This window comes from Euwallacea similis, chromosome 31, assembly GCF_039881205.1.
Source record: "Euwallacea similis isolate ESF13 chromosome 31, ESF131.1, whole genome shotgun sequence".
Taxonomy (NCBI): Eukaryota; Metazoa; Arthropoda; class Insecta; order Coleoptera; family Curculionidae; genus Euwallacea; species Euwallacea similis.
The window spans coordinates 740364-754183 of NC_089639.1; the positions used below are offsets into that span (position 1 = coordinate 740364).

Consider the following 13820-nt stretch of genomic DNA (forward strand, 5'->3'; position numbering starts at 1 on the left):
GACTTGGAAATAATTTTAAAATACGGACCTTTTACGTACTTAAAACTATTTTATGAAACTTTTTCTTCTAAATTACACATTTGCTGAGATATTGGACTTCCTCACACTAAATGGCCACCCCGTATATAAAAATTATCCTGGGTTTACCAGACCCAGCGCCACTATTTACGTCAAGCTATAGGGTGCTACCGCTGCAGGGTTAATGCAGAAATCCAACATTTCAAGCTAGTGAAAAATGGCAAGTATTTGTATTTTATCTTAGTGTACGAATACTTTTTTGACGAGTATTTTTGGTATTCATTAAAAAAAAATGTTATTATAAATAAACTTAGTAAAATTTCAAATATGGTCTTGATATGAAATTTTACTATAACAATAATTAGAACGGATAACTTTATAAAACACATTTTCAAATACTTATTTCAAGGAAAATAAAATATTTACTATTCATTAGTCAATGTGTGTATGAATACTTTTTGTAGTCACTGTAGTCTCGTAATCAATATCCTTTAAATATACGTAGTCAGAGTCACTCTTTTTTAAGATTAGTTTTATTTACGTTTCGGTTTAGTCTAGACTGAGATCACACACCTTTATTTCAAGCTCAGCTAACCAGAAAAAATTATCAATTATGCTTTGTTTATGTTAAGTTTGATCTGGTTCCTGAAACAGCACCACACATTCCGCTTTTCTACCCTGAACGTCCATTTGGTCCTTCCATCGGACCGAACATACGGAGTACTGCTGACAACGCAACGTGCAGTGTTGCCGAATGGGGGGAACGGGAGGAAAAAAGAACCAATCACAGAGCGAGTTTCAAGCACCTCGCCGCTGGAAAACAAAATATTTTGTTCCTCATTTTACGGCGACGTGAGGGGTGAGGTGCGATGCTTCGTATATTCGACGTTTAGTCTGTTGACAACTGTCAAGAAGATTACATTGTGTTCGACGCGAGCGGCGATCTTTAAAAAATGTATCAAAGAACTGGCATTAAGTTTTGTTACAAAAATAGAATAAAGTGCAGCCAGGTTTTAGAATTATTAAACGTAGCGTTTGATGAGTCCACTATGAGTAAAACAAAGGTTTTCAAGTGGTACAAGAGTTTTCAAGAAGGCCGTGAAGATGAAGATGACGAGCGCACTGGACGACCTGGCACCTCAAAACCGGATAAAAACGTAGAAGAGGTGGAAGAAATGGTTATGAAAGATTGTCGAATTACAATGAGGGAGGTCACTGAAGATGTTAGCGTATCAGTTAACTCATGCCATGAAATTGTTTCACATGTTTAGGGTATGAAACATGGGACTGCAAAGTTTGTTCCAAAATTGCTGAAGTTCGCACAAAAACAGCGACGAATTGAAGTTTCTCAAGAGTCGCTAAATTGACAACGATCCAGAACTATTGAAACGTATCACAACAGGTGACGAAGCATGGGTTTATGGTCATGGCGTTGGGACTAATTGACTCGATCATTCCAATGGAGGCATTCTGGATTGTCAAGCTCAAAAAAAGCTCGACAAGTGCGATCGAATGTGAAGGTAATACTCACAGCGGTTTTTCCATTTTAAGGGCATAGTACACCATGATTTTTTACTACAGTCAAGCGATCAACAAAGAATATCACCTACAAGTTCAACGTCGTTTGCGTGAAGCAATTCGAAAAAAATGCCCGGATTTCATGACTTTTGCACCACAATAATGTCTCCGCTCACACTTCATTGCTTATTCGTGAATTTTTGGCCAAAAACAATACTGTAATGATACCGCAAGCTCCATATTCGCCAGATATGGTTCCTTGCGACTTTTTTTTGTGCCCAAAAATAAAAAAAACTTTAAAATGTCGTCGTTTTGCAAGCATAAACGAGATTAAATGCGCGTCGCTGACAGTTAAACATTATTCCAAAGTTTTAGTTTCAGAAGTGTCTCAGGGATTGGAAGACGCGCTGGCATAGGTGTATCTTAACTAACGAGGACTATTTTGAATAAAATTAATGTAGTCAAGTAAATAAATTTTTTTCCAAAAATTTATAATTTCCGTTTTTTTATGAACATATCTCGTATACATAGATTCAAAATAACCTCATTGACTTTACATATCTCCCATTGAAAATTTTTTATCTCTCTATCAAATATTCTGTATAAATGAAGTGATTAAATTTATTGGTATTTTACCTTTCAGTGCCAAAATCAATGCTAAATTTAAATCCAACGTCGAGACTATAAATCCGAATTCAACCTTTTTTCCTCAAATTTGGCATGCATCAACAAAGTCAAATTTTCTATTTTCTGACATTAATTTGATATTGTTATCATTCAAGATTGTAGACGGACGAGTTTTTTTTAAAGAAAATTTGAATAGAAACGGAACTGTGTGATGCGTCATTTGAAAAGATTTAACAAGTAAGTGGATTGTGTTGTAAAAAATTGGGTCAGTTGATACGATAGAAAAGAGATGACTGGTTAATATAAATCGCTGTTTCTCATTTTTATTTTTTTTTTAGTCAATATTTTCCTAAATTTTATATGTGCCATTAATGTTATAAATTATACTGTTAGGGCAAGCGACCGATGCAAGTAAAAACTGAGGAAAAAAGGATTTATTGCAGCGCTGGCTCGACGTGTGATTTTTTGTGTGTCGTTTTGTGTGTGATGTCGAATAATCTCTCGTACTTGTTTTATTTACATACTTGTTTTGTTTATATTAAATATGTTTGCATATTTTTAACAAAATTGTGAAATCTACCTTCAAATCATAGAATTATAATTTTACAGTGTGCTTTAAATTCGTGATGTATGTCTTAGCATCTTGAAATCTGTAAGAAATTTAGAGCCATTTAAATGGCTAAGATTTTAGAGAATTTTGTAAAAACACTTATATTTGGTTAAAAAACAATTTTTACCGTTCCACAGAAACATCGAAAAATTCTTTGAAAAATGAGAACACACACATATTTTTAAATTAAACCAAGTGGGAAATGATTTTGAAAACAAAACATTATTAGATTATGTCTTTCCGTAGAATGTAATGACCTATCAAGAAATAATCTACCGCCGTTTGTTTACAAGTTATGTGTGGTAAATTCATCAATTTTTATTGTTTTTTTTTAAATTTTCAGAAAGGGTTTGAAAACATTTGCAGTTAAAGAGTTCCATTTTACACCTTAAAATTCTGATAATAACTGAATTAAGAATCATCTCTATCGCTGAAAAGGGTTTCTTAAACCCTTTCCGAAAATGAAAAAAAAACAATATGGCATTTACAAGAATTTATGAAGTTGCCATATATAACTCGGGAACTAGTGATGATTCCGAATCAGGAAAAATTTTCAAAATGGCTTTCGTCAGGCCTGATATTCCTTAACGAACGGAATAAGACTAACATTTTTCATTTTATTTCATCGTGTGAGTTTTCAATAGGTAAATGTCATTTAACAGGTGAGGTGAAAGTTCTCAACAGAATAATAGTTCGCAACAATGACTAACTAAGTTAAATAATAAACTGTCTCATACGGGTAAAAAATACTTTATTCTGGGTCTCTGAACAAAGAAATTAAAAAAGCACAATGACTAGACATAAAGTAGAAATTAAAAAAAAAAATTATTATTATTTATGAAAACCTTTGAAAAAGTTTTTTTTATGAACAAATTTACACAATGATTGCACATTCCAATTTATTTTCTGTAATCGCTGATTCGTGAAGGTTGTTAGGAGCTTATTTGAGCAGTCTCTGATGAAGTCTATGCGCAAAATCATTAATGAAAAGAATAACTAGAAGATTATCTTCACAAAAATATGCAATTGAAACCAAACTCTAATTCGCATCACGTTACAGGTGATTGCTCTAAACTAATAAACTTTAATAAAATTAAGCAAATTTATGCTTGTACAAAGAAATGGTTTTCAGTGTATGGTTCAGTAGTGATGATCATTAAGTTTAAACTTCTCCTCTGCTTTCTTATGGATAATGTTCTTAGCCCCCGTTTTGGCCAACTTCGCCGCAGTCTCTATGGCCACCTTATTGATGAAATCTACAGCCGTTTTGGCTAACTTTGCAGTCACATCTATAGTTTTTTCCACAGCTTTCTGGATAAAGTGAGTCTTCTTCTTTACGTTTTTGTCAAGCATAGCGTTATAGTGTTTCCGTATTGTCGCCTCATCGAACTGAATCTTTTTGTGGTGCTCTTCAGCTGGGTACGCGAAGTGTTTGCCTGAGGGCTCAAAGAGGGACGGCGCTGGCTTGTGTTCAACTGCCCCGGGGGGATACAACTGCCCTAGAGCTGAGTAAGTTGAGTGATAAGTATCGCCTTTCGCGGGAATGAGGCTGTCAGGAGGACCTGATTGAGCATATATTTTTTCTAATGTACAATAGTTGATATAATGCGATGGTGCGAAACTTACGATGTTCAGAAGTAGGCCTAATGTGAATTACGTCCTCCTGTGAGGGCCCAAGGTTAGGCCATCGATTTGCAGGGACCGCTACAGTGCAGGCCAAAATGGAGAATGTCGCCTATGAGTGATTTAAATCTTCTTAATCTTATCTTAAGGATTTTCCTCTCTAATCTGGCACGGTTATGACTACTTTAGCGCACTGCTAGTGGTTTTATTATGACCATATTATTATTCTTAAAAGACCCCTACTATAGTTTAATGCATTAATAAAATACGTTACACTATAGCAGAGATTTTGTTTATCTATATAACTTTAATAGTTAAGGTCAAGCGGAGAAAAGTAAATAAAATGGGTGGGAGATATGTATGTAAATGCGTGTTACTTTAAGAGCAAATAGGAATACCATACGGGACATAATTTAAATAGACACCTAAACCAATACAGTCTTCTATCAATTTCAAATGTTCATACGCCAAGATTTGTACCAAGTAGGGCCAAATATTATGTAACTAAGTAATAAAACGTTCTTACCAATAATAGTCGTATCATTTTCAATGTGCACTGCAAAAGGCGGTGGATTAGAATGTACTAACACCGACTGATAATTTTCAAGACTAAGTCTCAATTATTATGCAAAATGGAGAAATACCCTATATAGCTGACCTTCCTATTCACTTTGCTATTATAATATAGAACACTGAACAGTCGATATTCTTTGATTTCTTCAACCCAAGCTCACTGTAGCGTTGTTGGGATTTATGACGCATGAAAAATGACCATTGAAGTCGACATGTTTAATTTTGATAACTCAGTTCTACAGGGTCATCTAAGGAAAACTTCACTTCTCGCTTAATCTCGAAAAACAAGGACTTCTCAAAAAATTGTCCAAGTACGTCAAAACTGTTTTTGAAGGGGATGAATTTTTATACAAAATTCAACCTCCAAATTTCACCTTTATGCGCGTCACAACAACCCCCTTAACAATTTTATATGGTACGAGAGGTCATGCGACATACCACATTGTAGGTATTTTTATCCTGTAAACAACTACAGATTTTATTTTGATTCTCTGAGAAATCCACCATAAAAATCCATTTGAAATAAAAATGCTGATGTTAAACAAAATCTCGTTTTACTTAATGAGAAGTTCAAAATATCCCCCATTAACTTTGCAAACAATAATAAAATCTATCGTGAAATGTTATTCTGAAATTAGTGAAGACTTCATGTGTTATTAATTGGCATTCTTCTGCAATTCTCTGGCGCAATATTTCTAATGACTGAGGTTGCATAGCATACAATCGCGATTTTATATGACCTACAGGAAAAAGTCTAAAAGAGTTAGATCAGGTGATCTGGGTGGTCACTCGACTAGACCTCGCATACTAATCCAACGTCCAGGAAAATGTTCATCTAAAAATCGTCACAAAGCAACAGCATAGTCAGGGAGTATACCATCGTGTTGAAAAGTTGATTCATTTTCTTAAATTTTCGTTATCATAGGATGAATCATGTCTTTTAACTATTCCAAAAAATGTTTCTATCGAGATTACCTTGAATAAAAAATGGTCTAACAAGATTATTGCCTACAATTCTGGCCTAAACTTTCGCTTTTTAAGGAATCTATGTATGAAATTCTCTGATTAAATGGGGATTAGTATCACTTCAATACCGACAATTGCGACTATTTACTGCACCATTCAGCATAAATGTACATTTGTCCAAAAAAACAAATGTAAAGGAAATTTTGATTCTGACGGAATCACTCGGAAAAACACTTACGGTATTGAATTTGACTATCCAAATTATATTCATTTATTTCCTGCACTAGAGTCGTCTTAAAGGGATGAAACTTGTGTTTTTTCAAAGTTTGCTGAATACTGGAAACAGATACATCATAAGCTCGAAACACTGCTTTGAGCAATTGTTTAGAAGTAAATCCGTTAGAACAAACTTATCCGTCAGTTGCTTAACATACTGATGGCTTACATTTCTTTTCAGATGAACTGCATTGAAAATTCATGCTGTGGTTCTAGCAAAACTATAATTATAATTTCGATACCACAATGCAACAATTTCTACTCTTTCTTTGATACAATAGACTATTTTCAAAACACTTTTAAGAAGAAGCTACTAACAATTTGGTGGTCACAAATGAAAAACTGCAGTAAATATATTGTGTTTTAAAAAGAAATAAAATTGATTTTTGGTTCTTGCTTTTAACAGGTAAATTCCATTCTGCTACCAACGACAATAACTATAAAATCTTTATTCTTCAAGGGCTATCAACCAATTGGTTTTTCTTGCTTTTGTTATCATTAAACAAATACAAAAAAAAAACGTGATTTTATTCGTTTAATTATGATTTTTTTATGATTAGTTTGAAACTAAAATGAATATTATCATTCTTATTTGAAATTAATTTTATTCTTGTACATTTCTCAGGGCATCAAAATAAAACTACATTTGTTTACAGGACAAAACATATCTTTAATTTGACGTGTCACATAATCCCTCATTCCATTTAAAATGTTTAAAAGGGCTGCTGTGGCTCGTATAAGGGTGAAATTTGAGGGTTGAATTTTGTATAAAAATTCGTCTCCCTCAAAAACTCTTGTTATGTATTTTAGGAATTTTCCGAAAAGTACTTATTTTTCAAGAATAAGCTGGGTTAAGTTTTCATTGAATGCCCTTGTATATAAAAAAAATAATTGATTTAGTATACCTCAAATTTCGTCGAAATACATAACATTCGATAAATCCGGATGGTATATGCTCATGGATTTTTTTATATGGGATGGCTTATAACTTTTAAAGATCTTTGAGGCCATTTTTAATGTCAAAAAGTTAAGCAATTAAAAAACATTTAATTTTTGTATGTAGACTATAAAAACTCAAATAAGCTGATTATCATGGCATTTAAAGTAGTTGTCAAGAGTTAGATAGGTTCTTCATATTGTTTACTTAATTGACTAATATTCAAATTTATTATATTTTTCTCTTATGATATTTCAAGAAACTGTTAGCTATCAGTTAAAAGCTAACTGGTAGGTGAAGCCTTTTTTAGATTGAACTTAAAAATGATCTAATAATTGTAGTAGAGACAGCTGATTGAAACACCTTCCACTGATGGTTACCATTAAGTTGCCAATGTATACCACGTTGAAAGTATTCTCTTTCGAGTGCGATGTTGTTCATCAAAAAGGGTCAAAGTACTGGAAACCAATTAAAATTCTTGTATTCGAACATTGTACCTTTCTCCATCATTTTATTTGAACACAGAAATGTTTTAAATAGCGAGAATATTGAAGATTCCTTAAGAGACTACAATTGTTAGTATTAAAAAATTCTTGGAGATAATTGCTTTATTTAATATTGGACATGAATTTGCGTATCTTTCTCTAGCAGTAGAATAAGAGAATTAAAAATTATTTTCAGCATTTTTTGTGGGCGATCTTCTCTGGGAATCCCTGCCAGGGTTAAAATCTTCAATGGGACGATTTGTGCAGCAACATCTATTGCCTATTATCGAAACGATACATTTACAGAGTCCTGTATATTTATTACTGAACATGAGAATGCTCAGTAGTAAATAACTCAACAAATAGCTAATAACTGAGAGATCAGTCATTAGTTATTAATTGAGCTAACCTGAATTAACCTAAAACATATCTTTAGCATCGGCGAGTAGGAATGTCTGTTCATGGTATTCATATCTAAGCGACAAAATATTCTAAAGAAATTTTTCTTAGTAGGCGTCTAAAATTTCATTTTATGATGATCTTCAGCTGGGATCCAAAGTGCTTGCCCTCCCATAAAAGAGGTTTACTGCATGAAAATGTTTAAAAAACGTTATTGTTCTGAGCCATACGTTATTTAAAAAATAATTATTTCTGACTAAACTATACAAAATTCGAAAAAATGCAGACATTTTTTCTTCATTAAAAAATAATATTAGTTGTTTGATAATTCAAAGGAATAAAAAAATCTGTTAAGGTTAATTAAAAAACTATCCTTATCTATAATCGATTTTGATGAAAAAAAAAGAGATCCTTATGGTATGATTATTAGCTACAATTTTCATTCTATTATCTTAATCAGAAAGAAAGTTATTTTAACAAATATCCAAATGATAGGACCCCTTTGGAGGATTTCTTTAGGACCCTTCAAAGAGTTCTTATCATTTTGAGGGTTATATCTCAGTAACGGTGCTCTGTAGGACCAATGTTCGTAGGAACTTCTTTTACTGTTTTTGGTTCTACTTTCACCTCCTTAAGTTTTGCATCTAAAACACATGAAAAAACGAGTTCTAAAAAGCGCTCTAGAGACTTTTTTATTTGAACACCCTTTACAATAATTGATTGGAACAAAGGAAAAACTTGTCCTTTTTTAAAAAGAGTCATTTATTAACGCATATACATTTGTACAAGTAAAATAATAAAAAACATAAAAACTATACAATATTAAATAACACGATGAATTAACACCAAGCTCGTATATAATGAAAAAATCACAGGTAATGCTCAAAAAGTACTCAGTTTGAACTGCCCAAGCTCTAAAACAGCGAGGGCCTACAAACCTGTCTTTGTGAACACGAAACATGAAATGAAACTGAAGAAATGATGATGAAATAAAATGTGTGTTGTGACGATCTTAGGTAGGTAATAAGGCTACGAAAAGGCTAACAACGGTATAGTAAAGTCGTAATACTGAAAGAATTGGTTTGCCTATGGTCGGTTTAATAATGTCCATCGGGGAGTCCGTAAAGCCCGTCAGCTACGATTTTACCGGATGATCCTTTGATGACTACTGGTACGGTAACGGGTCCTTTAAGTACTCCTCCATCGTAGCTAATGTGGCCAGCTGATGAACCTAAAATTTGTTAAATGCAATCCTCTAATCACTGAGAGAGATTGTGAAGCATTGTGAAGCATTGTAAAGCATTGTAAGATTTAATCTGAATGGACTTCAGAAAAGAATGAACATGTTATTAGTATAAGTGCTTAAGGCTATGTTAGTAATGGGTGAATGATGGAGTTTTTACTTTTGGTATGGAGTTCTATCAGTTACATTAAATTTTAAATCTTAATCAATGTAGCAACGTTTAATTCACGTTTGGTGGTATGTGGAAGCAGCAGTATTTATCTGTAATCTCTGTTCCCACACCGAATAATAAAAACATATGATGAAATGAACGAACCTAGTACTTTTTACCTCCGTATCCACCTCCAATGGAGTATCCTCCATGACCTCCGTATCCACCACCGAGTCCAGCACCTCCGTGTCCACCGCCGAGTCCACCTGAAATAGATTAGGTCAGTCTTACATGTGAAACATGCCACAGAGTTGGACTCAGGCCAATGGAGTATTAAAACATGCAACTATAACAATATTCAACAGGTATTTACCTCCTAATCCTCCTCCCAATCCTCCGGTGGATACAGCGATTCCTTCAGAATAAGTGATGGGTGCTTGAGCGGCTCCAACAATATGGGCTCCTCCATTGGTGGGTCCAATTACGCTGGCAGTTCCTAAAATTTTCAATGAAGCACCATGTATCAGACAGAATTCGATGAATATCGATAATGTCGAGTATAGAAAATAAAGGAGAGTGAAATTGAAAGTTGAAAAATTCCTGAAAGACCATGTAAGTCCGTGTAATGGGCTATCATAGAAGTGTTCCAAAAGGGGCAGCTAATTGAATGCTCTCAATGGAAGAACAGGTTTTTAGTGATGATTGTGTTGCAAAAAATGTCAATGCGGAATAAGTAAAGATGTTGATACCTTGGCTGGGTCCTACGATGGCGGCTGGTCCTTGTTGGGGTCCAGCAAGGTTGGTTGGTCCTTGGGAAGCTCCTTGAATGTTGTTGGGTCCTTCAGCGGGTCCAAGAAGGGTCTTACCTCCAGCAGCGGGACCCTAACAAATTGGATTTAAAATCTCGTAAACACCCTAAAGGGTAATATCTTACTTGAACGTAGGTGGGACCGGCAGCTTCGCTTCCGTAGTAACCACCGCCATTTCCACCAACAGCGAAGCCAATGCCTCCGCCTAATCCACCACCGAGTCCTCCACCGCAACCTCCGGCTCCACCGAGACCACCTCCATGGCCATCATCACAACCTCCTTCTAATGAAAAAAAGGAGATTTATTCAGAGTTGCTTCGATTTTCCCACAAGTGGTTTGACCTAGCACTGTATTAAATTTATAGCCGATTTGCCTCACGGACCGTCTGAACACGCCAACTTTCTACCGATTTTGATTTATCAGGAGATACGATCGTGTTTGTTAATGAATGCACCAGTAATCAGTAATATTAAAATTTCTAATATTTTATTGCACACGATCAGTATTAACTATGCAGTATTTGATTGCATCCTCTTTAGCAGGTAAAATCAAATACCTAGAGGACTTTTAAGGATGCAGTACTGGGCATTTCCTGTATGCGGACTAATGACTATTTGCAATATACCCGACAGATGTTAAGCAAGAAGCACCAACCGATGGATAGTATCGTGACTCATTAGTGTATATTCGTTTAATTAAACCAGCTTTGACAAAATTGCTGAGAAACACACGCTGCTATTAAAGGAGCAACTAGAACAGAAATGGAGATTGCGACACTTCACGTATAACATCTCGCATATGGCTAAAATATGGGTAAAACGACGAGTTTTCATAAGAAATTGAACAATAATAATGGTAGAAAAGCTACAATGAAGCACTGTTACGTATTTTCAGTTTTAAATAATTTGCTTTCAAAATTACATGGAAGTGCATTTTTTAGTGTCGATTCGCTGATTGCAGGCTGTTTTCTCTTTTTATGCGATTTGGACATGATGATGGCTATTGAATGACACTTTATGTAACTTCCCGAATGGACCTTACATGGCACTTACCATAACCGCCAATCAGAATGCCACCATGGTGACCGCCTGGGTAGGGGTAAGCTGAGCTAAGGGTAGCTACAGCGGCTAGGACAGTTACGGCCTGAAAATTAAAAACGCTGTTAATGAGTTGCTAATTATGACAAGGATTTGAAGCTAAATTACCTCCTAAATATGACCTTACTTAAGCTTACGAAAAGCTGCTGTAATCTGTCTGTATACTCATTACCTGCCTACAGCTAGATTAGATCTAACTTAATGATTAATTTATTAGCGGTTGGCATTAAACACAACAATATGACATAGGCATTGATCAACAAGTTAATGAAATATTAATCCAAATGCAATAGTTTTTGTTGCCTTCGGAATTTAATTACAAATTTGCCTACTTAGCAATTGCTCTTATTGAGTTTATTGCTTGGAAATATATTCATGAATCTCATTATCAGTAACAACAAACTTAACATTGCCATGTTGATTTACTTGAACCTCAGTGGCCTGCGAAAATGCGAACATTTTCATGTCTATGCTTTAATTTTATAACTTTTTAGATCCGATGTTAACAATGTATAACTGTAACTTTGACCTGAAGCAATGAGGGTTAGGCCACTGTGATCCTCTGTGTGAAGATGCATCGCATACTACAGAGTGGTGCCATAAGTCTTAAATGAAACGAATAATAAAGTTATTATGAGTATTGTTTGGTACTAAGCTTCTCTGAAATTTCAACTAATGTCGGTCACTTTGAATGACTTGTAGGCTCGGACTGAACTGGATGAAAAATTTTACTAAAATTTTTGAATTCATGAATTTCGAGTCAAAACTGACACTTCACAAATCTACGAAGATCAAGCAGTTTGAAAATTCAAAACGTATTCAATTCAGAATTTAGTTATAAAACCAGAAACTTGTTAGGAATTGTTAAATTAGTTACATTTTGTTGCGGATCAGTACATTTCCAGTTTACAAGCCCTCGATACAGGGCGTTCTAAAACATCTCAGGTGCATTTTTTGATAACGACATGGGCAGATCCCGTTATATCTCTGTATCCATTGAAGTGTCTATATTAGAACTATAGAGCGACTCCAACTGAAACTCTCTTTGAGGCATTATTAATAAATAGAAAGTCTGTTAGGATTCGGTGATTTGATGGATCTGAATATGAAACCTTGATTTGGCTTTTTATTTTAAAAGCTTATTAGCAAAATGTACCGTTTGCAACATATCCCGGTATCTACAGACTGGGGCAACAATTACATGTAAAATTGCTTAAAATTATTGCGTAAGACATAGGAGGAAACTTTTAGCTCTTGCAACGATCTGATTCAATTAGAAATAAAATATTTAGGAAATTGACTTTACATTAATTTATCTTAATAAATACATTTTAAGCAAATTTATCTTTTGATAATCCGAATTACCCTCTTTAATATGCAAGAAGAGGTAATTTTGGGAATTCCCTATAACTTCAAAAACATTTTCCTCCAATCCGTTAATACTTATCCCTAGTGCTCTCCAAAACTTAGGATCCGGCAGCTTTTAAAAACTAATGGCCGTAGGGAATTTTAGAAACTTAAAAGTGAAAGTATAAGGTGCTTATACTATTTAATTGCATATTTTGTTGGCAAACTATAAACCATAAAGGTCCTGCAGCCCTTTAAAAACTTTGAAACCAATCTAAAGGTAAGGCAAGCCCGTCAAAGTCACTCTCAGTGTTAACAATATCATAACAACCCCAATAAACTACATCTACATAGAGAATATAATATGGTTAACACAAGACTTTGACGAACGGGCGGTGTGAGGGGTGCAAAGCACTCATCGCCCTCATTATAAGCACCTTAAGTCACTGTTCACAAATCACTAAAAAAACACAAAAATAAATTAGTTTTGCACTCACCAAAACTTTCATGGCGGATGTGTTTGTGTGTGTTGATTAACCGACCAAACTGCAAGAAGTGATGCTTTGGAGAGGTGTACCATGCGCTTATATACTAAATCTGGGCAATCGGGGGGCCATACTTCGGCCCGAATAGTAAAATGTATAACAATTACGGTGGAGGGTTCAAAAAAATGGGTTGCACATGGTTGCATATTCGACCGCTCGATACCATTCGCTAGTTGGTGCCTGCAGCGATCTTCGCCTACTCCATTTTTTTTATTTCCCGGTGCGCCATTTGTCTGATTGTTCGAAAATTGGTACTCGCAAATTGGTACCCGTTCAAAGGTTGTTATTTGTGGTTTGCGATGTTACACAGCTTAACGTAATTTAAAGCTTCTTTTGTATTTTCGTCCCTTTGCCCATGGCAGCTGTTGAATTGTGGGATTTACAAAACTGATAACGTTTAGGTCAGTAATATATCTTTTGTATTTCCTTCTTAAACACAGTACCTATTCGAAAATGCTTGAATAAGTCTCAGTTTATCTACGATTGCCTAATCGAGGTGTTTAAAGGCTCTTTCATAATTTTAAGCGAACTGGTAGTCTTGTATAAATACAATGTTTTCGGATTTATTATTGCGGTATCAGCTTATACCTACGAT

At 34.7% G+C, this 13820-nt stretch overlaps 3 protein-coding genes across 5 annotated transcripts; 1 reads left to right on the forward strand and 2 right to left on the reverse strand.

Moving 5' to 3' along the window:
- Positions 1-998: 998 nt before the first annotated feature.
- LOC136417947 (protein GVQW3-like) lies at positions 999-1834 on the forward strand. 2 transcript variants are annotated; one of them, XR_010752877.1, is made up of 3 exons: positions 999-1229; positions 1290-1538; positions 1600-1834. XR_010752877.1 is itself a non-coding variant. In XM_066403793.1 (2 exons), the coding sequence occupies exons 1-2, from the start codon at positions 1068-1070 to the stop codon at positions 1383-1385; spliced, it is 258 nt and encodes an 85-aa protein (XP_066259890.1). In that variant the 5' UTR covers positions 999-1067; the 3' UTR covers positions 1386-1834. The 2 variants fall into 2 exon arrangements, 1 of the variants encoding a protein (XP_066259890.1); XM_066403793.1 differs by having other exon boundaries at positions 1290-1834.
- Positions 1835-3511: 1677 nt separating this feature from the next.
- Positions 3512-5078, reverse strand: LOC136417907 (uncharacterized). Its single transcript, XM_066403768.1, has 3 exons — positions 4923-5078; positions 4400-4508; positions 3512-4335 (listed from the first exon to the last, which is right to left on the reverse strand). The coding sequence occupies exons 1-3, from the start codon at positions 4938-4940 to the stop codon at positions 3914-3916; spliced, it is 549 nt and encodes a 182-aa protein (XP_066259865.1). The 5' UTR covers positions 4941-5078; the 3' UTR covers positions 3512-3913.
- A 3692-nt stretch (positions 5079-8770) lies between these two features.
- LOC136417979 (acanthoscurrin-1-like) lies at positions 8771-13299 on the reverse strand. Of its 2 annotated transcripts, none has more exons than XM_066403855.1 (7): positions 13178-13299; positions 11289-11379; positions 10361-10518; positions 10176-10308; positions 9811-9922; positions 9606-9691; positions 8771-9263 (listed from the first exon to the last, which is right to left on the reverse strand). In XM_066403855.1, the coding sequence occupies exons 1-7, from the start codon at positions 13187-13189 to the stop codon at positions 9130-9132; spliced, it is 726 nt and encodes a 241-aa protein (XP_066259952.1). In that variant the 5' UTR covers positions 13190-13299; the 3' UTR covers positions 8771-9129. The 2 variants fall into 2 exon arrangements, with proteins under 2 accessions (XP_066259952.1, XP_066259953.1); XM_066403856.1 differs by having other exon boundaries at positions 9045-9263; positions 9592-9691.
- Between the last annotated feature and the right edge of the window lie 521 nt (positions 13300-13820).